This window comes from Falco punctatus (genome assembly GCF_963210335.1).
Source record: "Falco punctatus genome assembly, chromosome: 1".
In the NCBI taxonomy this organism is placed as follows: Eukaryota; Metazoa; Chordata; class Aves; order Falconiformes; family Falconidae; genus Falco; species Falco punctatus.
This window is the reverse complement of record NC_137580.1, coordinates 40,641,867-40,667,234: the sequence shown is the minus strand read 5'-3', so window position 1 is coordinate 40,667,234 and position 25,368 is coordinate 40,641,867. Positions and strand designations below refer to the sequence as shown.

Genomic DNA, 25,368 nt, shown 5'->3' with positions numbered 1-25,368 from the left:
CCCTCCCCCCCCATGAGTCTTGCTGCTTCTCCTTCCCCCAACACAATTAGACAAGCTGCACAGTCAGGTTTTTAAAATGGGGCTTTCTCCATTTTATTTTGCCCAATAAAAATCCTTCACAGTCAGGTAGAGATAGGAGAATGAGAGATACGTATACATATAGATCTTCATATATATTTATATATATACATACCTCTGTACAGATATATATATATAGTCACTGTAGAAAATCGCAAAGGCAGTAGCTCTTCACATCTTGATAACCCATGGAAACATACAACAGACTAGCAGTACGTTGGGAAGTGTGGGACAGTTTTAACAAGAATTTGGGAAACGGATACACCTTTGCTGTACAAAAATCCCAGAATGCTGCGTTTTATCTCTTTCTTTTTCAGCCTCTTGTCTTTAAATACACCAGAGGCAAAGTCAAGACAATGGTGTTTGGAAGTGACCGGTGGACAGGAGAGACACCCAGCTTTATGGAGTTCTTTTTTTAATACTTTATTTTTTAAGTGTGTGTGTATATATATATATTTATTTATATATATATGTATATAATTTTTTATTATTTTTAAAATTTTTCTTCTTTTTTTTTGCAAAGTCTTATTAAACACCGTTCGGAGAACCAGCAACAGTCAACGCAGAAACAAAAACAGTAACAGAGTCGAGTTCAGAACACTTCTGGTTTGAATTCACAGTAAGAGCAGAGAGAGACTGAGGCATTGAGAAACGAACGAGAGGAAAGAAAGCACAAGGCTGGGGCTGAATTTACAGTCGGGGAGGTCCACAACGTTGGACGAAGGGTCTAATGCAGAGGTCCTACACACAGACACAGCCTGCAGCTTGCCCTCGCCCGGTGGTGTAGCGGCAGCAGAGAGCTCTGGCCGCTGCTCCGCGGGGCTGTTATTGCTGGTGAAATCAGACAGCAGGCTTGCTCGGGGGCACTGGCTGGCCCAACCTGACGTTCTCCCCTGGGGGAGCTGGGTTTGCGGGGGACACCTATTGATCTGCTGGAAAACAGACGCACAAGACAGGTGACTAAGCGATGTGCATCAATTTAGGATGAGGAAACCCTCGCAAGCGTACTGCCCGGTGCAAGGCAAAGACCAAGAGGAATTCCTCTTGGCTCACAGCATTTACCAGGTCCAAGTGAGTGCAAACGAAGACACCTTGGAGGAGCTCCAGCCCTGGGCTGGGCACTGCGGGGACACCGCTGCATGGAAAGGGACTGCATAGACACATTGGTCGGTTGTGCAGCATTTTTTTGCACCGGTGGTAGGACGTTTTGGCACCGGTGGCGGAGCTCTGTCCATGCACGTTTTGTCCCCTTTCAGCCACTGGAAGGGAACCCACGTGCCACTCGTGGGGAAAAGGGGACCTTCTACTCCAAGAAGGCTCCTAGGACAGTCTGGCTTACCGGAACAGCAGAGCCCACCCATGTCATGGTCTCCCACTGGTGTCTGGCTGTCACCAAATGTGACTCTGTGAGCTCAGACACCCCACGGGACCCGGCGGCTCCCACGTGTGTGAGCTGATGGAGAAGACCTGTTGCAGGGACCCAGTAACAGTCATAGGATGGGCACCAGAGGGGGATGGACCACACCTCCTGGGGGCCCAGACTGCTGGACATGGGCAGCTCTGGGCTCTCCAGACGAATGGGGACCACCTAGCTCAAGCCATTGGTGGTTAGTGGGAGCCAGACTGGCCTTTGCCTCCCTTTCCAAAGGAGGAGAGCCTAGGGCTGGAGCTATAAAGGTATGCAAGGGAACATTGGCTTGCCTGTAGGTATCAGAGTTGGGAATAGTCCCTTTTAACTCTCTCTAGAAAAACCTATTGCTTTGTGACAGAAAGCAGAGACTTTCTGCCTGAGAAAACAGATCTGTAAAAGAGCCATGAAAACACAGCCCTGTGTGCTAGAGCTTGTCCCAGGCTCCAGACCTGACATTATCCCCTTCATTGGGAGTATCAGGGAGGAGGCTTATCCTGAAAATGCAGAAGCTCATTTCTGGTGTTGCTGGCAGTTGCACTGCCAGCATAGAACATCCTATCGGGAAGCCAACATCTGCAAACAGCTGGATGTGATCCCACCCCCTCAATACACTGGGGACCATGTGGCATGGGCGCTGCGTACCCCCTACAGACCAGGGATGCTCGTACACTCCTCACCCCACTGTCTTTCCAGAGGGTGGAAGGACCGGGGAGGCCCCAGAGCTGGCTGGGTGTGGTGCTGCCATGGTGTGAAGCCCCGTGCAATGGTGGCAAGTGATTGCAAGCCACAGGGATGCCCTTCACCGAGAAGCAAGGTTGCTCTTGGAGGTAAAGCTGATCTAGCTGACATGGGAATGATGGATGGAAGAGGTGAGGATCAGTAGCCTAGAAAGCTCCTCTGAGGGCAACATCAGGGCACACCACTCTCAGGGGCGGCTTTGGGTTTCAGTTCTGGCTTGTTCAGATGTATCTGGGAGAGTATTGGGAGAGGCGCTGACTGTTCCTGGGACAATGGGTGATGATCCAAAAGGAGGCAGGAGAATCTGGAGAGCTGGGGCAGAGGAGGAACAGGGCACAGGCAACACAATGAGCAGATTTTTAGCAAGGGGACTTGATGAAAAGTAACTCTATAAAGTGGCTTTCAAGGCTTAGGCTGAAGGGTTGGGTTAAAGTAACGGCAAGTTGGACCTGCTCCCATCCAGGACAGGAGTGAGGACTGGCACTGCACGTCAGCAGGCTCTCATGGTCTTGGCAGGAATGGAGTGGAGAAGGCTGAGCAGAGCTGGGGAGCAGAGGCGTGGTGAAAAGGCATGTGCCCAGGGCCAGCTGAGAACCCATCCACAGGAGCACTGTGGGTGGAGGAGCACAGATCTCCCACTGGCCCATGCTCCACTTGCCAAGGCTGGGACCAGGTTCAGGAGGCTTCATGGAGCTAAGGTGGGCAGAGATGCCTTCAGCAGGAGAAGCAAAGCCCATGGTGCCTTCAGCTCAGAAGATGGTTCCCTGGTAAGAAGGGTGCTGAGGACACCCTGGGGTGAGCTGGGGAGAGGATATCAAGGGGGCAGCCAGCAGGACCACCAGCTCTCAGGATACACATTCTCCTGGCCAGTTCACACTGAGCCAGAACAAACCCTTGACTGGACCCTGTTGCAACACCTGTTGCTAAACTAGAGGAGACCTGTTGCCCTGAAGACAAGTGTAATGGCTTGGCATGCATCCTCTTTTATCCCCAGGAAAAAAGGGGAATTGCATCCATCCTGCCTCGTGGGAACAGCTGCTGGTCCACACTCTCCCTGGGCAGTGCGGGGAGCTAGTTGGCATGGCTATGGAGGATGCTGGTGTAACCAACTGGGGACAATCGGCTCACCCAGGAACTCCTTTCCATCCTGTCCTATCTAGCACAAGAGAGGCCCCTCATGGACCTGCAAACATTCCCAAGTGGGGCACAGGGAAATCCAAGCCCTCTCCTGTCCCCAGCCAGCTCTCGTTCCTCTTTTCCAGCCTGCACCAGCCTCATCCCTCCCCAGGAAAACCGGGAGGCAGCTCCAAGCACGCAGTCCAGTGCCCTCCGGAGATCTTTGGTCATGTCGCTCATGAGCTCGCTGTCTTGAGCAAGCTATAAAGTGCCACTGCAGGGGTGGGGTGGGGTGGTCCTTTCCATGGACAGAGCTCATGGGCAGCAGGGCTCTGTCTGCAAGGGGTTTTGGTGCAACACGAGGATGGGCAGAGGTGACTTCAGCCTTAACCAGGGGACAATTGCAAATCCTAGTGCAGGATGTCAGCGAGCAGCAAAGCAGGACAGAGTGACACCAGGCTGCTCTCTTGGAGTCAATCCCAAGTGGACTGCCTTCCTGGGAGGTGCTGAGCCCCCCCCGCCCCCATTTTCACTGCAGCCAGCAAAAGCTCAGGAGGTGCTCAGCACCCTCCAAGTAGCACTCAGCACTCAAACACAGTATTGGCTGCTCCTGTTGATCCTGCTTACCAATATAGAAGCCCCAGAGATTTCTTGTCTATTCATTTAATCTTTGTATCTGCAGAGCTGGGCTGTTATTTACATCCAAGTACACTTGTCTCCATATAACATAGCAGCGTAGGAGCAACAATTTGATTCCTATCTTGAGTGTGGAAACCCGGAGGTGATCTCCCTCCGGCACGATGCCAACGACAGCAGGAGCAGTACAGCCGCCTGCCACAAGGCAGTGACAGAAGCTAAGTGGGACTGTGTGAAGCACAACAACGTGCAATGGTTGCAGTGTTCACCCTCAGGGCGAGACAGGAGTGTTGGCTGTCTGAGGGGAAGTAGCCCAGGAGGGTCAGCATCTTACAGTGACATCAACATGATGGTGGAGCAGAGCAGCCCTACTCACAGCCAGTGGTAAGAGGGGGCTGCTTAGACCTTCCCTGGCACCAGGATAGCCTGCTTAGCCCAGATCCTCATGGATGGGAATTGCTGGAGCTGACCAGTGTCCTGTTTGCTCATATAACGGCCATGTGGATATGCCTGGAGCATGACTCAGTTGCCCACATGTGGGTGATGTGCCACTAGAGGTGCTCCAGGTCTTCCCACCACTGGCCTGGGTCTCCTATAGGTCTTGGGTCGTGCTGGCCAGCCCCATGTATCAGGTATCCCAGGGCATCTCTGTCTCTGGACCTCATGTGTGGGCAACTGACCTGAGACCCTCGTGACCACAGCTTTTGCTGTTGGCCAATGGCAAGTTAGAGATGACTTGTTTCAGGAGAGACACAAACCACGTGCAAAAATGTTGAGGGTGGTACTTGGAGAATTACATGGGAGCCAGTATGTCACACTGAATCCCATCAGCTCCAGAGCTGGTTGAGCAAAGATGGAGGAGATGGCTGGGTTACAGTCAAGCCCAAACTCTGTGTTGAGTTTCATGGGATAGAAATATTTTATCAGCCCTGCCTGAGCCTCCAAAAGACATGATGTCAGTCTCCTTGGCCATTCCTGGGATATGTCGTCAAAACGCTAGTCTAGCACCCCTTGTATATCTTGCTCCAAGACTAAGACCCCAGGGCCTCAATGCACACCTAGCTTGTGATGGAAGACCTCATCCTGTCAGTGGGTAAAAGATCTGGGAAGAGCTAGGTGAGCTCCCATCTGGGCCAGGTCTGAGCACAAATGACAGGAACCCAGGTGTCCCACCATCATTTTTCTCTGCCTCTGCTAAGCAAAGAACAGTCACCTCTGAGAAAGACTGGTTACCACCATGTGGCCACACAGTGCTCACACATGGGAGAGGACATGATGGGGAGGAGTCCATCCACCTTAGTTGTAGGGAGGATTCCTGTTCTTCAGGCAGGTGCCCCAGCCAAACTACCATGAATGCTTCCTGAAGAACAGGAATCCTGCATGGCAGTTTGGCTGGGGCATTTTCCAAAACCATCTGTATTTTATGTCACCGTAGTAGCACAGGGAGTTGGTTTCTGCAGGACAGCTGAGTGCTTGGGGGATGGGATGCTGGGTGAATCCCAAGAAAGAGAACACCCCCATCAGTGACACAGTGTCTTAACGGGTGTCTGCAAGGCTCTCTGTCATCCAGGGAACGGCCACAATCGGGGTTGCTCACGTCTGGATCAAAATTGTAGATTAAAGTGATGCAGTGAAGAAGAAGGTGAAGCAAGTGTACCTTTCCTCCTCCAAGGTGGAAAATCTCTCCTTGCCACTCCTGCTCCATCCCATATTGCTCTGCAGTCCCTGATGGATGCACTGTGAGGCCATTAAGTCCCTGGGTGATCGAGCACTCTCCAGCAGTCAGACAAACCCATATGCTTCTGGCTTTCACTGGGTCCATCAAGATACACTCATTCCTTGCACCACTGCAAAAAAGATCTAGAAAAAAGATAACAGAACATACTCAGCATGCTGGAGGGCTTGTCTGACTGCTGCGGGTATGTGGGGAGGGCAGACAAGCCCCTGCTTCTCCTGCCTGTGGATTAGCAAAGAGTTCTGCTGAGAAGGTGTCCCTCAGGGTGATGCTGGTGTCTGTTCCTCTTGAGCGTTAACGCAGCGGGGAATTGTGCACACCACAGCAACAACAGATCCTTGAAACTTAATCCCTGTGGGTGTTCTTGAACCACTGGCTGACACGCTGATTCTGCTATGGTTGGTGGGAAACCAACCTCAACATCAGTGGGGCCAGGAGGAGCACAGGTAGAAGTGACCTTGCAGGTTATTACACCTATGGTGTGGTGAGGGCACTTGCTGTTGGGTTTGCTTTTCATGCAGTGGCCTCAAAACTAACATGCAACCATCTGAGTCTAAGCCTCTTGCAATTTCTCTATGCTTTGCCCTTTTGCCCAAGAGCTGCAAAACCCTTCACAAGCACAGATGCACCACAGCTGCTTTGGGAAGGAAGACAACGTGCGTTTGTCTGATGTAGAAATAGAAGCACAGAAAGCTGAGATGACTCAAGACACCAGATCTCCAAGCCTGACATTGTGGGATGTTTGACTCCATCTTGAAGGCCCAGTGTGTGAAATGGACAAAGCTCTAGGACTTGCCTGGCCGAGTGTAAGCTTGCGTGGAGCATGTGTGTGTCTCCCTTGGCATGGTGAAGTCTGCTGCTGGGTGGCACCAGCAGGCAGCTGCACTCTGTCCTCGGTGGGGTGTGCAGGCTGACGTCCAAGAGCACTGGGAGCATCTGCAGGATCCATAGTGGGACTCTTCTCCACACCCTTCAGGGGTCAAAGCTGACCTAGTCCCCCTTTCTATGGCTGGTCCTGAGAGAGGGGCTTAACCTGAGCTGCCCTGGTGTTTTCCAGACTCATAGGTTGTGTCCTCCTCCAGCTCCAAAGGCACAGGCAGAAGAGATGGGAAAAGCCAGGTACCGTCAACCGGGATCTTGAAATGCCCTGGTCCATTGCACATCTGCATCTGTGCACATCTCATGCACATCCAGCTCTAGGGATCGCTGCCAGCCACCAACAGTTCCTGCCTCTTAATTCTGACTTTGGCTGGAGGTTGGTGGGACCAACAGAAGTCTCCTCTCTTCTGTTCAGCCTCTGCTCCATCTGGAGCTCACCACCACGTTTGTTCCCAACTTGAAGGTCAGACCTGGTGATGGAGAGGGGGAGCTTTTGGGGAAGGGAACATGGGAAATGTGTAGCTTTGGGGCTTTTGTTTGGAAGGTCTTCATCCCTTCAACACCCTAAGGTTCTTCCTTGCTGGCCAAAGTCTCCCTGGAGTCACCTCACATACATTCCCAGACATCTCAGTGCTAATTCTAACTTTCTTCTTCTAGCGGCTCCCCAGAACAAAGAGCCAAAATTCCCACTTGTGTTGATCCTTTGGCCACTGCCCAGGCAGTGGAAACCCCACTTTGCAACATTTTTTTCCTCCTTACTGTGAATCACAGTAAAAAAGTGTCCATGAAAGGGAGAATCCAGCCCACTTTGCCCACCTTTTCAAGCTGAATGCTGGTTTTTGCTGCCTGCACCGTTCTCAGTGACTGTGCATGTAGGATCTGATTATTATTCTGCCAGGGCATAAGCACTTGCATGATCTTAAGTGTTTTCCCTCCTGATGACTGCTATTATGCTCAGAGTTAGTAGCTGAATATTTTCTTAAGCTAAGCCTGCGTTATCTCTGTCCCTGGAATACGTGATTCCATGTGGGATTGCTATGGGTGCGGTTTGCAATGGCTGTACTGAAGGCTGATGCTCCCCCTGTTGCAACCTAGCTGTAACGCTGATGTGTGCTCACTGCAACTCCTGAGTGAGGCTCTGATGCCGTTTTTTAAGTAGACTCTGGCCTACTTAAAGTAGACTCTGGGGGAGTGTACCAAAGCATCTCTCCTTTGGGAATGGGGTAGCACAATTGCCCCCCTCTGCTGGGGCAAACTGCTAAAGTTTCAGTTTGCATAAACATCCCACAGGTTTGGAGCCTTCCCCAAACCTTGATTTTATTGACTTTGGGAAGTGCGAGGGCTCTTGGAAAGGGAAACTAGCTTGGATTTGCAAGTTATTTTCTTGCTGTAGCCAGCTTGAGTATATGGTAGGAATAGGGGGACCAAGGCAGAGGTGGGAGGGTATTTCTACTCCCAACGTTGGTCACAACCCAGGAGAGGAGTGGAACTGCGGAAGGAAACCACAACAAAATGAAAACACAGCATATGTTAAGCTCTGCCGAGCCTCCAAAGAGGCTCCTGCTGGGCCATCATTCCTTGTTGGTTTGCGTTACCAGGACAGGCTCCTCCTGCTCCTGAAGGATTTCCTAACCTCTCACAACCATGGTAGCCATGGGCTGGCAAGAGGGAGTCATCTGGTAGAGATATGTCTGGTTTCACTGAAATCAGTGGCCAACCTCTCACTGACTTCACTAAGACCACTGTCTAGACAGGATACTTGATGCAGAGCAGTGAGTTTGCTCATGATCCCGAGAGCTTTGCTCCATTAGCCAATGTGGCTAAAAATGCCCTGAAAAAAAAACCTGCCACTTTGAATTGTTTTGCTGCACATAAATGCTTGGAAAACCAAAGAAACCAAATACAACCCTCCAAAACAACCAACCGAAGAGGGGTGAATTGTAGGAGAGAGGATGGCAGCCTCTAGCGGAGTAACAGTCACGGCAGATTACAAAAGAGCCAACAGACCCTCACCAGCTGTACTAGGGAAAAAAACAGAAGAGATGTTGCATTATTGATAGAAAACTAACGCACATCCACAGTTATTTTACCTACGGAGCACAGAAGTATAGAGTAAGGGTGATGGAGCTTGGTGGGAGCAGACTCACACCACTCCTACGGTAGTGTATTATCCTTCGAAAGATCACTGGCTTGAGTAGGTAGTACATGCACAGCAATAAAAATGTTATGTTGTATTGTGTTGGTCCCACCTCAGATCTCGGTGGACTCTATTCGCTCAAGTCTGGAGGGAGTCCATGGTTTTTTCTCCTCGGTGTGTGGGGGGCTGGTGGCCTTCGTGTTCATCTCGTTCACCTTGTGCTCCAGGAGCTGGTTCTTCTGATACATCTCCACGTAGTTCAGTTGCAGCTGCTTCTGGTACTTGATGACCTTCTCCTTTTCTTCTTGCCATGTGCGCCGTTCTTCCTCGAAGTCCATCACCTGCTGCTCCCGCTGCTGCCGCTCCAGCTTCAGCTCCGTCTGGAGCCGCTCCACCTCCTTCCGCAGTGTGTTGACGCTGTCTTCACTCTGCCGCTGCATCTTGGCTTCGTCGCTCTCACAGGCCAGTGGGTCCCGCAGCTTCTCACCAAGGTCCCCACCAAAAGGTCCTGGAGGTCCCATGCTGGCAAGTGTTCGCTTCAGGCCAGAGACCTCCAGCTCACAGTGGTTCAGTTTTTCTCTCAGCACTTGGACCTCGCTCATCTTCCGCTGCAGCTCACTCTCACAGATCTCCAGGTTGACACTCTTGGAGCTGTAGGAGTCCTTCAGGGTGAGGATCTGCTCCTCCTTCTCCCGCAGGAAGTTCTTACCTTCCTTGAGCTGTGTCCGCAGTCCCACGATCTCATTCAGCTTCTGGGAGACATCTGCTTGGGAGTCCTTCAGCTGCTGCTTGAGCAGGGAGATCTCACCGGCCTTCTGACACACCTGCAGGGAGAGCATTTGTGAGGCAGGAGGAAGGCAGTGAGGAGCCACCACTGCTGCTTGTCTCCTGCACTGCCCGTGAAACCTCTGTGTGGCCTCGCGTTGGCAGGAGGCTCAGGGAACCCAACAGCACTGCCAGGGTCTGAGTTCCAGCCTTCACCAGGACCCAGACTGTGCCAAAGACCTAGAGGCTGTCGCCACATTTGTTGGGGAGAGTTGGTGATTCTTCCTGGCTCTTAAGAACCTGGTACTGTTCCCACCTGGAACTGACCAAACAGTTAAGCTAAGCGCTGTGGTCCTCCCCAGTGGTGAGCGGGCACTGATGCTTCCTTCCCAGCTTCCCTCACCCTGCTGCCCTTCGTCTTACTCACCTAACCACAAGCCTGTGGTGCTTGACTTCAAACCCTCTCCTCTCAGCAGGAGTTTTCCCACTGACCTCAATGGCATCTGGACCTTGAACAAGCCTGAGACAGAAACATCTCAGACCCAGAGGCCACCCAGGCTCTCCCTGCGCTCTGGGAGTGTAGGACAGGATGCAGAGACAGTAGATACTACTTACTTGTCCTATGACTCTTTCCCTCCCAAAGACTCCTAAAGAGCTCAGTTAACTAAATTTTAGGGTTTGCTTCACTGGGGCCATACAGGCACTGGTAGCTATTTAATTCTTTGGGGCAGGGCTGGAAGAAGGGCAGCCCCTCTGCCAAAGATCAAGGAGAGAGCTGTGGCCCACCCTTGCTGAAATGGGACTGCCACACACCGTCCTTGGGCACCGGAGCTTTAGGTTTCATCCTGACTGGCTTGTGTCACCTGTGTGGCAGGGTACACAAGCCCTGTGGAAATACCCTCGCTGCAGCGTATATTTGCATTACATAGGTGTCACCATTCAATATGACATTCCTCTGCACCTGCGTAGTCCACCAAAGTTTACAGTTGCACAAATAGTGGTGGGTGTTGAAAGTGAACCATAAAACAACCTCATTTTCCCATGAACTCCATGGTTTTCAGGGCTCTGCACTGGCAGATCTGATCTGTCTACTGTGGACGATTGCAGAGACAGAAAGTCCCTATCTGTGCTAGTAGGAGTCTGGGCTGGGGAGTGGCACCAAGGTACTACCAGTCATCAGAGAGGACAGGTGTAATTAAAAATAGTGTTGATAGCAGGCACGTCCAAAGCAGGCTGTCCTGTCCTCCTGAAGCTCCTGTCTCTTGTCACATGTGAAATGCTTGGCCTTTCCTCCCTCCTGCGGTGCCTGCAAGGTCCCTTGCTGCTTCAGTCCAGTTGGGTCAATGCTTCTCAGACAAACTCTCCTCTCCATTGCCTTCATTGCAGCCTCCACCTTTCTCTGCTATAGAGGGCTTGCCTGGTGCGTAATGTTGAGTAAGACCTCAAAGCTCAGCTATGGGGACAGTCTAGTGCTTACTACAAATGGCTAAAGAGCTAGTACCCACAGCCTCCTGCTGCTACCTACTGGTAGGAGCTTTCCCTGGCGCTGACAGCCGTGGTGGTTCCCCATGCAGACCTAACTGAGAGTACCCTCACCCACACCAGCACTTGTCTGCAGACAATGCAGGACTGTGTCGTGCTGGTTTAGCTGTAGTTAGAGTGGTGTAGTTACTCCCTGGCTAACAACCGGCACAGCTTACTGAGAGTGCTCTTCACGGGCTAGCTCTTCCCAAAAGGCAGAGAAATGCACGATGAAGAACAGCTTGCAAAGGAATTGACTTACAGATTAAAACACTTAAATTTAGGTCTCTACTTGGGTGCTGTGGAGATCTAGGCAATAGAGTCCATGGAGCCTGGCGGCCAAGTCAGTGAGTCAACAAGTGTAGGTGTCAACAGATTTTAGGTTTCTTGATCCATAAGCTGAAACCCTATCTTTACATCGGTATCACTGATGCAGACAGAAGTATAGCAGTGAAGCAAATAATCAGAAGCCCATCTGCAGTTTTACTGGTGCAAAATCAGGGAATATTCCAGACCTAACTTGCTGGAAGACACAAAAGACCTGGGCAGAGCAGCTGGCCAAGGAGGCATCATGTGGGACAATACAGCCAGCTTGTTCTGGGATGTAACTTGCAGAGATTTTACAGCAAGCCTCTCTTAAGCTCTTCTAAACATCTGCAAATAGCACATTTCAGAACCTAATTAATCCCAGCTTCATTGACTTTCCATCAGGATTAGCAGAATCGGGTCTTCCTGATTCTAGAGCTACATTTTCCCTCTGCACTCTTAATAAACTTAAAGTTTCTAGCCAGTCCATGGAAGGATTAAAATTCTTCACATAATCAAGCTGAAAAAAAAAATATGTTAGCACTGGCTATACAAACAGACTCTGATAAAATGTTCTAAAAATAGAAACAGCAGAAAAAAGTATGTAAGACTCAAAAGGAGAACTAGAAAGAGGCCTTTCAGCCTTTTAAGAGAGATAAATTTATTAACAACTGAAAACAGCGTGTTACAATGGAAAGCATGAGGTAAACTTGGCCATCGGTATAATTCTTAGCTCACTTGCTTTATATCTTAAGTAAAAAAATTATAAATTAAACATTTGAAAAGCGGTTTCAAGGTTTGCCCAAACACAGATGTTAGAAGAATTTAATTAAAATAGACTTAAGCCCATTTTTGGTAGGCACTAATACTTGTATGGAAAGATCTGTGTTCTCTGAAACTGGATTCACGTATCACAGGTTGGAGTGACCCGACTGTGAAGCCAAATTATTAACCGGCACAGGAGGTGTGCACCAGAAGTTGTGCTCATTTTAATTTAATTGAAAACTACAGGCTTGGGGCACAGACAAATGAAGAGGTGACTGAAATGCCATCTGTTACCCGGAGGCCACCAACCCATAGCCACTGCCTGGGGAGTCCGCTTAGGGAAAACGGGAGGTGCTTCGGGTTACCGGGGCCCTCACTGAAAACCTCACTCAAGGTCTTCTACGACAAGGCTCTTACCTCCCACTTGGTCTCTTCAATCTTCGGGAGAAACTCAGCCTGCTCCTTCTTAAAAGCCACAAATTTCTTCTCTAGCTCTTCTCGTTGCTGGAGGAGTTGTCCCATGTCATCCTGGAGTTTTTTTTTCTCCTGCTGGAGCTTGAAGATTTGGAGCTGCAAGGCCTGTTGAGCCCGCTGTGCCTTTTTGGAGACCTGCTGCAATTTGTTGGCATAGTTTTGCCTCAGGTCCTCCATCTCCCTCTCCCAGATCTTCTGCTTCTCCTCAAAGACTTGGAAGATGGCTGCCTCACTTTTGTCCAAGTTCCTTCGCATTTGGAGGACCTCCTGCTCCTTCTCCCACAGCCGGTCTTCCAGGTCTTGGATGATGTCATCTGTCGAAGGCGAGTGGAAAGGCATAGTTTCATTTAGATGGTTCAGTCTGTTGAACGAAGAGGTGCTCTTGCTCGAAGACCGCCCGCTGTCTGAGGTAGATATCCCATTGTATCCCACGATGTTCTTGTCCACGTAGGTCGTACCGATGCGGTTGATGTGGCTCGTGGAGGCGCTCATTGGACCCACATGCTGGCTATAGCCTGTCCCATACGTGGGCAGGCTCGTTAACGAGTTACGGCCTGAATCCGAAAGGCCCCCCACTTGGTTTGTAGTCCTGTTAAGGCTGCTCTTGTCGAGTCCACTTTTGGGTGCGGACGGGCTATTGCTGTTGGCATGGTTCAAGCTCTTTCTGTTCTCTGTCACCCCGTTGCTCTGCGGCGGGCAGAGGTTCTGCATGGAATGGAAGTTTTTAGGAACTACTGGTTTAAAGGCTGAGGGTCTAACTAAGGGCTCATTGCTCTGCAAAAGGAAAAAGGACCACACATCAAACATAGCAGGAAGCTTGTTAACAACACACAAAAGAGACACATCGGCACAGGATGGGGCTGATGGAGCTAAGACGTCTTGGGCTAGCTCCGTATTTCTCAACCTTTTTACACCCTGGGCCACCTGGGATTTTACATGAGGGACCTGTGGTCACTCATAGGGCAACACTTTGTCTTCCCTTGCCCCAGTTGAAAAAAAAAATAAATTTCTTGACTCACTCTAAAGCTCCGTGATTTTTTCCTAGGATGCTCCTTGGGTTCTCTTAGTGCTCTTTGCAGGAAGGAGGGTCACCACTTGCCTACCAGACCTGATCGAAACAACTTTTTGATTTTGACAGATTATATTTTGAAGGACTTCTAGCCTTGAGGGTGCATTGCCCTTTTGCTGAAAACTGAATTGAACTCTTGGATTAGCAGCCATTTTGCCCCAGGAGCATCACGTTTCCCTCCTGCCAGCAGCGATCTCTCCCTTGTGTGGACATCATGTCCTGCTAATGCTCGGACAGGAGTAGGTAGGAGCTGTGACCCCAGCAGCAACACCGGGCAGGGAACATGTTGAAGCTGCTCTTCATTTGAATGTGTTTTCTGTGGGCATAAGCCATGCTGGGGGGAGAATGGACCACAGCTGTAAAGGATTTAGAAAGGGTTTTAAATCCTTGTGCATTCCTTGCCCTGCAAATGCAGCTACAGAAACAAAATTTTCCTCAAAATGGGATTGAGTCTCCCCTACTGCAGGTTAGGTTTCAGGTGAGAATTATCCCAGAGGAAGCTGCTTGGTGTTAGCAAAGATGTTTGGAAAATGCCTTCCAGGAGAAACAGAATAAGCCCTGGTGAGCAGGCAAGGTTGGAAACCAAAAACCTGGTGCCTGGCTTGCAGGACTGAGATGGACTACAGGGGCTGGCAGATTAACAATCCAGGAGAAAAGGCCACAAAATGCTGCAGACATAATACTGTGCAAGGCAGTCCCCAGGACACAAATTACAGAAGCCACTGGAGCAGAGCTTCAGGCTGTATAAAGCACTGCTGGCTCTGGGGCTCTGCTCCTCCAGGTCTGGGAGCTGTTTGCTCCCCAAAGCCCATATGAGCCCCGAGGACTGGGCTTGGGTGGGCGATAACGCTTACAGGGGTAGTTCTCAAACCTTGTCAACTTGTCCTTCACAAGGGGCACTGGTGATTTGAATGGATGCTTATAGATGTTTTCAGGCAACAGCTTTTGGTGGCGGTGGGCTGTTGGAGATTGCCTATAAGTGGCACAAAGCGTAAGGGTGGGACTCAGATGCTGGACCTACTGAAATTGAGCTGACTCCAGCTCCCTCCCCATCAGTCAGGGAGGTAGGCACAGCATCTTGGGGAGGCTGGAATAGCCAGTGACTTAAATACAGGCTTAAATGAGCTGGAAACTTAGCTGTGGAAGACTTGAGATCGTGCTCCTGGGCTCCTCAAGAACTAACATTCCCTCAGAAAGTAGTAAGAATTACATTGTACATAAAAATGATGCCATCTACTTAGTAAGAATGAGACTATCTGTCAGGATTGTACCGTTGCCCAAGGCTTCCTGGTCTGTGTTGTTAGAGATGTGCCACGGTCATCAAGCTGCTCCAGGAGGTGGGGATTCTCACCTGGTCTAGTTTGCCGGAGATTGGCAATATCTTTGGTGGGTTACTGGGCTCTCGGTATTGGGGAGGAGGCGGCATGTTCTTCTCATTGTTGGTGGTCACGTTCCCGCAGATGTCCATCTTCATCTTCTCACTCTTGCGCAGGTCACCGTTGATGTAGAGGGAATTGGAGACCTTCTCTGACTTGTACGTCTTCTCTTCACCAGAGTAGCGGTTGGAGATCTCCCGCGTGGAATACCCGTTGCGAGACCCCTCTGTCTGCCGACTGCTGCTCTGTGTCCGGGTCCCCACGCTCTTCATGGCGAACTCTTGGTCATTGGCCACTCCGCTGCCCACACTCCCCATGGTGCTCTGGGAGATGGGCTGGGATGGCCGGGGAGCAAAACTGTGGAAGTTCTCCGGGCTGGGGTAAGTTGGGTCACTAAGAACGGGCAGCGTCTCTAGCGTGGCCATGGCAGTGTAGAGGTGGGGTGGAGGCACAGGTCAGTGGCACTAGGAGAAGGAGGAAAAGGAAAAGACTGTTAAAGACATGTCTTGTATCTACTATACCCTTTGAAGGCTGGCATCATGCAGAGATGAGCAATTCTCTGGGCTGGGTGGTGCAAGGACAGAAGCTGTCATGACTCAGTACATGGTATGGAGCAGATGATGGGGCTGTCCTCCTCTCCGTGAACCCTTGGAGGAGCAGCGTGCACCCGTCCCCCAAACCTACTCACTGCTATGCAAAAGAGCTGCTCTTAAGCCTCTCAGTCCTCCTTGGGCGCTCCCGGAGGGTTGCATGGGTTTTAGGGGGCACAGCTCTACAGCATCAGTTGGAAATGGCCATGTAGTCCCCAGGTTTGAATTATTTCTGTCACTTTTCCCAGGTTTGAACAATTTGTGTGGCCATGGGAATGGAAGGTTTCCTCCAGCCCTGCTCCATCTGTGGGCTTACACACTATTGCTCCCTCCAGCGCATCCCTTGGGATGATTCAACAGGACTTTAAGCAACACACTTTCCATCACTTCCTTGGGAGTGTCATCCCATGAACTTGAGCTTTTAAAAAGATGCTTTTGTCCAGGAGGCATCCTAAATTGTCTTCTTTTTATTCCCCGCCCCCCGCTCCCTTTATTCCCCTACTCCATTTTAGTCTTCCTTAGGCTGTGCCATGGATTGGCCAAAACTAGGCAGTGGGAAGTGGATAACATGCAGCTAATGGTTTTAAAAGTTGTCTTTGACCTGGTAACAGACATTGAGACCACTCCTCACACATCTGGGTGCTCTTCCTCAGCTCCATCACCATCACAAACCCCAGTCCTGCCATTTCAGCTCTGGCTTCAGAGGTGCCCAGGCCTATTCACATCTGTGTTTGGGGGAAATTCTCCAACTACTAGTGGTTGCATTGGTGCTGAATTTATTACCAACTGAGGCAGTCAGGGTCCAGAGCTACTGGTGCTGAGACAGGTTTCGCATGGGGACAATTTATTAGAACTTCCTAAAATGCTTTCTGAAAGTTCCAGCTGAAAATCAAACTGGTTTTGCCCCTCTTGGACCCAGCAGCCGTGGCTCTGGTCTGCACTGCGCTATGACCTCACCGAGGGTGACAAAGCCTCTGCAGTCATGCCCCAGCATAGACTGGGACTAGGGGGAAAAAAACCCCCGACATAGATTTATTTCTCTCAACAGGATTTCTTTAGTTACAGAAGCCCATGGGTTTTCCCTGATGGGTGTACCCATAAAACATGAGCGCTGGCGAAGCTGCTCCGTGTTGAACTGAGCTGGAGCAGATGGAGATCTTGCAGAGAGTGACAGCATTCCCCACGACTACCGTTCAGTCTGCTGAGGTGTTAACTCGATCCTCTGTAAGGCACTCAGCCCCACAAAGGTGTAAAACCTTTTTAAGGAAAGGAAAGAAAAAGCACCACAACACTATTTTTTTTTTTGGTTGCCTCAGTGAATAATGGAGAATTTGAGCCCGTACCAGCTGAGGATCTCATCACCTGCGGGAAGGGAGAAGATGTGTGGCTGAGTTTGGGTGATTGCAATAAATCTTGGGGGCTCTGCGTTTGGGGAAAGACTCTCACAGCTCAGTTCAGTCACTGGTGCACAAGTGTCCAGGCCCCTGAGGGGGTCTGTATGTCCTCCCTGTACCACTCCAGAAAGGCTCAGGTCTTCCTGGAGTCCTGCCTTATCAATGCCAGTCTGTGCAGGTGTCTCTGATACCTTCAGATCGAGCACAGCTGAGCCAAGCCTGGAGGAGCATGTGGACAGCTGTGGACACATAGCCAACCAGCAGTGTCCACCCATCCCTACCAAGTCCATTGGGTTGGTCCCCATGGGCCAGAAATGATGTTTGTGTTTTGTTGGGTTTTTTTGTCCCATGAGCCCTCAGTTCCAAGTTTCCCAGGATAAAACATTCTGGCAGTGTGGGGACTAAAACAGAATTTGGGGGCTGTTGGTAGGGCAGGTTACCCCTGGATAAAAGAGAGATAACAAAAATGATACCCTTTGGAGAGAGGTTCAGTGATGAGGGGGACTCAAGCAGAGCCAGCAGGCAGGGGAGATGGAGAAAATCTCCATTTCAGTGGGGTTTTCCTCTTTTGGGGTAGGGATGTTAAATCAGCCCTCCCCAAGTAAAGCAGGAGAGCTGGGTTTATTTCCCTGGAGAGCTAGCTTAGGTCTAGAGCTCAGCTCTGATGTGGTGTCTCATGGGGTTTTGCTATTTGCACTAATAATGGGATGGGAAAAGAATTAAAAAGGTTAAAGCAAGTATGTGCTGCTTGACTTCACTTTTATTAAATCGTGTTTCTGGAGGCTTCTGCCAGGCATGTTAACTGTAGCCTCCTCCCTTTTTCCAGCACCCTAACCTTTCTCATAGAAAGCTGCCCTGTATGAAATATGGTCCGAGTGTGGTGGGGCTGGCGGACAGATGTGACAAACTGCTGTGCTGGAGGAAGAGGATGCAGAGCTGATGCCCATGGAGGGCTGGCAGAGCTCTTCTGGGGCAGAGCAGGGTATGGAGGTGGTCACAGCAGGAAGAAGTGCTTAAGAATGTGCTGTGGTGAAAGCCACCATCCCAGCTGAACTCCTGTTGAGGTGTGAAGGAGCCTCTGTCGTCTGAGACACACCAGATGGGCCCCATCATGGACAAGGGACAAGGCAGCTGGGAGGCAGAGGAGGAGGACATGCCTGGTGGTGTAACCTTCTCCACCCCCTTGCACATCACCCCACACAAGGGTCCCCAGGGCCTTGCCCTGCTGAATGACCAGCAACGTGAAGCAATGGGCGTTGGGTGAACATCTTGTAGTCACTGCTGATGACCTTCCTGCAGCTTGCACCTTTGGCCCCCAACAGAGATGTCGCCATGTCACTCACGGGTTGAGGTCTAAAGACCAAGCAGCAAATGAGTATCCCACGAGGATCGCACGGAGTGGCTTGGGGACCCATAACAATCAAAACATGTAAATGTTTATCAGACATAAGCAACAAAACCTCCACCAGCAGAGAGAAGTGTCGAGGTCTGGTCACACATCCAGCATGTGACGTTTGGACATGTCTCTCTCCAATGCACTGAGCAGGACTCAAAGGCTCACAACCCCTTTGCACCCTAAAGGCACTTTCTGAAGAACACCCCCATAGACAGTTCTTGAGTGCATGACGACCAGAAATTAATTGAGGTGCCTGCTGGGCAGCTGGAGACTTGCTTGAGCTATGAAGTGATGAAGAGGGATGGAGAACACCCACCTGAAGCCACACTAAACCCATGATGCCTTTGCATTTTATTAATCAAAGGAAAACTTTTTGTTCTGTTAATTTAGGAATAACCTGCCTTTCAGTGACTTTGGGATCTTTATAGGCTGTGTCTTTTTTTTTTTTTTTTTTTTTTTAATGGGACAGCAGCTGCCATGGGAGGAGTGTGCTGGAAGGTTTCAGCTCCAGACAAGGGAAAGGCACCTCCATGCAGCACTCCCCAGCCTTGCTCAGCTGGTGGAGGAGAAATCCAGGTTATCTTTTCCTTGCTGGGTAAATTCCACAATGACATTTGCACATTTACATTGACTTTCTGAGGGCAGGATGAGGTCACCAGAAAGTCTGATCCTTTCAGGGAAAAAAAAAAAAAAAAAAAAAAAAAAAAAAAAAAAAAAATCCAACATGACAAGCAGTATGAGCTAGGGAAGGCAAAGTTCCTGAGCTGGGTGAGAGCCACAGCCTGGGCAGAGTCGTGGCAACATCCTCCAAGGCACCTCAGAGGAAGGTGCCTGCTCAGCCCCATGGCATCTCCCTCAGTGGTCTTCACCAGCAGAGTATCACAGCCTTTCTCTGCCCTTGGGGACCCCCTGGCTCCCAGGTGGTGGTTTTCACATCAAGGAGGTTTCTGCTTAGGGCTGTGTCCCAAGCCCACTGGGATGCTGAGCCAGTGTTTCTGTTCAGTGCCAGCAACCCAAAACCAGGTGAGGGGGCTTCAGCTGCCTTCTTGGAATGTGAGATCAAAGCTGCATCACAGGGGAAGACTCTGAAAATGGACCTTTTTCCATGGGCATTTTTTTTTTCCTTTTAACTGGGAATGATCCAAGAAGATACTCTGAAAAAAATGGTTATTAGCTTATGTTTACTGTAAACCCGGGATCTGATAAACAGAACATACGGACAAGCATTACAAATATGTTAAGGAGATTCCAGAAGTGCCAACAGATCCCTGACAGTACAGATTTTTGCCAAAAAGGGCCATTTTTTCAAGCACAGCTCTTGCTTTTGTGTTTTCTGGTCAGCTCCTGTTCCCAGGCAGGTTTTACCTTGGTTGTTCCTCAGATGTACTGTGAAATCAAGTTTTGAGTACAGTGAGGTAAGGAATGACACTGCTGTGCTCCAGTGCAGAGCTGGAGGGTCATTTTTTCTTCTTCCAGGTTTGGAGGAATGCATGACTAAAACTTCCCCAGGACATGTCTCCTCCTTAAATCTCATAACTGCCTCCCTCCCACAGGAACACAAACTGCAGTTGGGTTTATAGGTGCTTCCTAATTAAAGAAACAAGGATGCTGAGTCTGACAGTCCATGAACACAGCGGGGCTGAAGGAAGCCAAACAGCTTGCCTTTACCAGTGTTTCATACCCAGCTCCATCCTTTAGAAGGAAAGAGGAGTCACCTCCAAGCATGGCTGGGCTTGGAAGAAACCCCCGAGCCATGGCAGAAGGGCGAAAGTGGCTCCCCCTGCCCCGTGGTGGGGTGAGGAGGCCCCACACAGGCAGAAAACCAACACAGGAGTTTTGAGCAACCCGCCAGCCACTGCCCATTCCAGATGTTTTTATCTTTCCAGATGTTACATCCCATCTGCCTTAGTGAGGATGCACCAGGACCACCTTGCACTTCATCCTCACCAGGCTCTCAAGAAGCCACCAGATCGATCCCACCTCCAGAGGAGGACTAGCTCTATCCAAATCACTCCCAAGTGACACCCACCCGTCCATCCATCACAGCAGCCGCCACCTCTGCAAGACGCTCAGCCCTTGCTGAACTCTGCCCTCACTCTGGTTCCCCAGAGCCCCGTGGTTACAACAGGAACCCAAGTGAAGGGACTTTCTGCAGAGACAAAGGGCAAGGAAACCCTTCCAAAACAAACACTGAAATAATTTCCCATTTCCCAGCATTACTGTCTTAATAAAAGCTGAAAAGGTTTCTTTGTCTGCCCAGATCAATTCAAAGCACCCTTCCTGGTCAGCATCTCCATGCCAGCACCTCACCTAGGAAAGGTGCCGTGTCTCATCGGTGCAACCAGCCTCCTCCCTGGCCAGGGACACTGGGACTTCACACAATGGTGCAGGCCCCACCATCTCTGTGTTGCACAACCTCCCTGTCCCATCCAGCTGCGGTGGCCCCTTGACCTTTCGCCCAGAAGCTCTGCCTTGGAGACAGCAGTATTTTTATGCCTGATGTAGAAAACCTAGGGTGAAATTTCCTTTTCCCCAGCTGTGGCTCTTCATGGCCAACTCTTACCAAGGTTTCCTACATGTCTACAGCTCCAGGAGATCCCTAGATGCTATTGTAAATAGAATATTCTGTAAAACAACTGCATCTTCACACTTGCTTTACCCAAATGAGTGAGCGAATGCCTTCCAGTTAGGCAGAAGAAAAATTGCTTTCAGATAAGCAGCTGAATAGTTAACTAAGCCTAGATTATGAAGGCCTGGCTCTGTTTCTGCCTGAGTAGGTTAATTGTTAACACTCTAGTAACAAAGGCCTTTGGGAGACATACCTAGGCACCGTGCCATGTGAGAAGGAAATCAATCACTGGTCTGGGCAGAGAAAACTCCAGCAAACAGCTCGAAAGCAAGGCAGTGCCTTGGCACACACACCATCCCAGGCATGTGGTCCCAGCAGGACGGGCAGCAAAGGCATCTGAAGGTCAAAAATTCCACCCCCCACCAATTGCGGTAACAGGTGTGCCCATAACCTTCAATTGTCGGGTTTGTTTGCATCTGTTTTAACAAGCAAGCAATTACCGACACAACAAAAGCATGCCTTTTCTTTTTTCTTTCTTTCTTTTTTTTTTTTTTTTTCTTCAGTGGGACCTACACCTGCACTGTGTTTAGGGCTCTGGTGGCTCTCCGGTTTGTTGGCAGTGGTGCCAGAGGGTTGGTTCGGCTGGAGGAGAAAACTCATCGTGTCCTGGGGTGGTGGAGCAGGTTAGAAGTGGCTTAAAAGGGGTGGAAAAAAAAATTGATCTGATCAGCTTCTTCCAGAAAGGTGTATGGAGGGGGAAGAGAAGGCCAGTGATGGGTTAACAGTGAGAAGACAACAGACCTTGTAGGGAGCAAAACCACCTGGTCTGGCAAAGCATTAACAAGCCCTGGAGAAAAGCCACCACCGAAACCTGAGACCTGCAAATAACGCTTGACCAGTATAACCTTTGGAAGTGTTGGAGTCTGGGTCTCAGCAAAGCTACCAGCACCTCAGAGGTTGCTGCTGGGGTTGGTGTGGACATCCCTGTTCCCATGAGGCAGTTCCAGCAGTGATGGTGTGGTGGGAGCCCACCCCCTGCTCCCTGCCTGGGCTGAGGAGGGTGGACATGGGCACTGAGGAGGACCTCTGCAGTGCCGGAGAAGGTCAGGTGGACCTGCCTCACTTTTCAGTGCTCCCATCTTGCCCTGCAAAATGCTGTTTGCCTTAGCTGTACCACCATGCACCTACGAGAAAGTTCTTGTCTTCCCACAATTAGTTTTAGGTGCAACTTGCAGTGCATCCCTGAGCAAACAGCCCTCCGCCTCTCCTTGCACGTCACGTCCTCCAAAACCACCATTCGGCTACTGCTCTGCCTCCTGTGACAGGCCATCACGTGTCACCTCCTTACCACCATGCTGGACCCAAAACTGGCTGAGAGCACTTCTACCAGGGTGGATCCAAGAGGCAGGGGCACCACTGCTCCCCTCCCACCTGGCTCCAGTGAGGTGGCACCTCCTTTTTTCCTACACCCTTCCCAAGTTGCCTTGGTCTGAAGAAGGGAACAGAATGAGCTTTTCCTGCCTCTCACAGGCATTTTTTCCAGCCATCAAGTAATTCTTGTGGCTCCTTTCTACACCTCTTACAGCTCCTTTCCCCCTACTCCGACATCCTGGCTTGGTGGCTGCCAGGTTTCCCTCCACCACTGAAATAATGCATGAAAACACTCGAACCTGTCTGTGAAAACATGCAAATCTTGGGTTGTTTAGCCATAAACTTTTTCCACAACCGAAAGCCAAACTATGTCAGATGAACAACTCCTGCTGCTTCCCTAGGATGCAGACCTCTCTCTTCCCCTTTATCCCTGTTGAAGGAGATGGGAGCTTTGTGATGAGGACCTTCCCTTGCCGCCCTGTTCCAGGCCAAAAAGCAAAATCGGGAAGGCAGGTTGAAGGGTCAAAGAGTGCCAAGATCTTGTAGCCACCTTCAGAAGTTTTTCCTTCATTCCCTGCAAATGAGATGATTCCCATCATCTCATGCAAACCCCCTGGGGAACTGCAGGAATTGTGTCCCGTAATGAGTGTTGCACAAGTCCCTGTGGTAGGAGAGATCCTGGATGGATCTGCTGCTCATCAGCTCTCTCCATGGCCTGATCCAGCTCACAAATCTGGCAGAAAGTCAACCCAAACCAACAAGTGGTTTGCTGCTGCATTGGCAGCTTCTAGCCGGTTCACTGGAGGAACAGGGTGGGCAGAAGAAAACCCCACCAGAAAGGGGTTTTGGAGATCTCAGCAAGGACCAGCTTCTGACTGCAGCCTGTCTGTAGCTCTGTCCCCAAGAACTGGGTGTCTAGCTAGAGGTGAGGAAGGCATGACTTCAGAAAGCAAAGCAACACCAAAGCCATCCTAGATACCTTCTCCCGGGAGCACCCTCCACGTGTTCTATCACATTCTCTTGCAGGCATACAAGTGTGGGAATCCGTCCTGAAGCTCTGAGCTACAATCCCAGCTTGGGAGTCCTGCTGAGGAGCATCCAATTTGGGAAGATGGGCATCATCCTGTCCCTCTATGACTCCCCGCTTTCCAACGACACCTCTTCTCCCAGCGTCTCAGAGCACTGAGGGGTCCACACAGGGACCCACAGCATCCTCTGGATAACTGGGCCCAGTTAAAAGCTGTCAGCCCTCCCAGTGTGTGGCTGCTTCTGAGACATGAGGACCATGCTTTCCTTTTCTCTCCTGCAAATGTGGCAGCATCGGGGAGACGGGTGGCAGGATTCGGGGCAGGCAGGTCCCCGTTTTGGGGGCTGCACTTTCTTGGGCTGCTGTGGGAAATAAAAGCAAGCGGCTTAGAAACGTTTCCTTTTCCTTTCCGCCTGCTAATGAGATAATTACAGCCTTTTGTATTCTGGGAAACTACTTTCTCATTATGGGGGCTGCATCAGCTATTTACATAATAAGGCTGAAACAAAAGAGATGAGATGAAAAGACCCAGGCGGCTCTTCAGGAAAGCCCCCGTTGAGCTGCTGAGGGAGAACAGGGATGATGGCTTTCTCCATCCCTGAGGTCCCTCTGCCGAGTGGGCGTTAGCACTTGGTCCAGGATGTCCCCCACATGGGATGCTCCTTGCTCTCAGCTGCAAGGCTCTGCAGGGTCCCCAGAACCAGCCTAATGTGCTCTCATAAACCAGCCATTGGGAATCCCTAATTTGGGAGGTCTGGCCATGGATCGAGACCCCATGTGTGGGTGGCAGGGAGAGCCTTGTCATCTGTCCTGATGCAGTCAGCATATTGTGAGGCTTGCAGTGACATCCTGGGACAAGTCCCACCACTTGAGGATATGCTGGGTACCAAACAGGCCCATCCCCTGTCCCATCTCCCATGTCCCAGTTTCCCCATACCACCAGCTGTGGCTAAGGGACATGCTGAGTACCAGCCTGTCCCATCCCATGTCCCATGTCCCATGTCCCATGTCCCATGTCCCATGTCCCATGTCCCCATTCCTTCTTTCACTTTCTGGCAAAGGGACATGCTGGGTACCAAGCTGTCCCACCCCACATCCCGTGTCCCACCTCCCAGCTGGCATGGGGACACTGGGTACCAAACTGTCCCATCCCGTGTCCCAGTGCCCTGTCCCCTCAGCTGGCCAAGGGATACTCTGTACCAAATTGTACCCGCAAGCCTGCCAACCCACCAGCCCTTCCTCAATAAAGGCCCCATTGTTCCCCCCACCCTCCTCCCCCCACCCCCCGACAAAGCCTGAATAGTGCAGCCTGCTCCACCTTCCCTGGCTAATCCTCCGGGTTTGCTATCGGTTTTCCTCCTCAGCTGGTTGCTGTATTTAAGGGACATGCTCCACCACCACCCCTCCCCATCCCCATCCCCCAGGAAGTGGCAGCAGGGGTAATCATGGCAAAGCACGGCCGAAACCTCTGCTGTGGAGCACATGGCCTTGGCTCCGTGCCCTCCTGCTTGTCCTTCCCTCTCCTCTCCCCAGGGATGCTCCTGGAACGGACACCCCCTGTGTATGTGCTACACCTGGGCTGTGCCTCTGTCACACTCAGTGACGCGGCACTGCCTGTCTGTTTTCACTGTGCTTCGCTGCAGCAGCCGTGCTCGTCCCCAGGAGGAGTGATGATGGTAAGGATGATGAAGAGCACTAGAGATTTATGTTGAGTCCACATCTATGGACCACACCACTGTCCCAGAGCATCCCTCTGCAAACACAAGGCTCGGGGAGCCCAGCAGCTACCTGGAAAGCCCTTACTGACAGCAAAAAAGTCAATAAATCAATATGGGCATTACTATTGCTCATCCAGAACAAGCAGCTCTGCCTGTCCCAAATCCAATCCCACCAGAACTTCTCATCTCACGGTATTCCCAATTTTAATCCACATGATTTTCTGCATCCAAAAGAGCAGACAAAGGTGTGGAATAAAAGCCAAGCACGTGGCAGGCTGCATTAGTCTTGAGCTGCTC

The 25,368-nt window shown here is 50.7% G+C and overlaps 1 protein-coding gene across 4 annotated transcripts in view; it reads right to left on the bottom strand.

Annotated features, from left to right (window-relative positions):
- Positions 1–66: 66 nt before the first annotated feature.
- The window catches only part of LZTS3 (leucine zipper tumor suppressor family member 3), a 95,706-nt gene continuing 70,404 nt past the window's right edge, over positions 67–25,368 (bottom strand). For 3 of the 4 annotated variants that reach the window (XM_080396696.1, XM_080396697.1, XM_080396698.1), the window contains 3 exons: positions 14,982–15,470; positions 12,505–13,335; positions 67–9,554 (listed from right to left, as the gene is read on the bottom strand). In XM_080396696.1, the coding sequence (XP_080252822.1) occupies positions 8,844–9,554; positions 12,505–13,335; positions 14,982–15,431 (1,992 nt within the window). In that variant the 5' untranslated portion in view covers positions 15,432–15,470 and the 3' untranslated portion in view covers positions 67–8,843. The remainder of the gene's footprint in view (positions 9,555–12,504; positions 13,336–14,981; positions 15,471–25,368) is intronic. The other variant, XM_080396699.1, reaches the window with a different exon arrangement.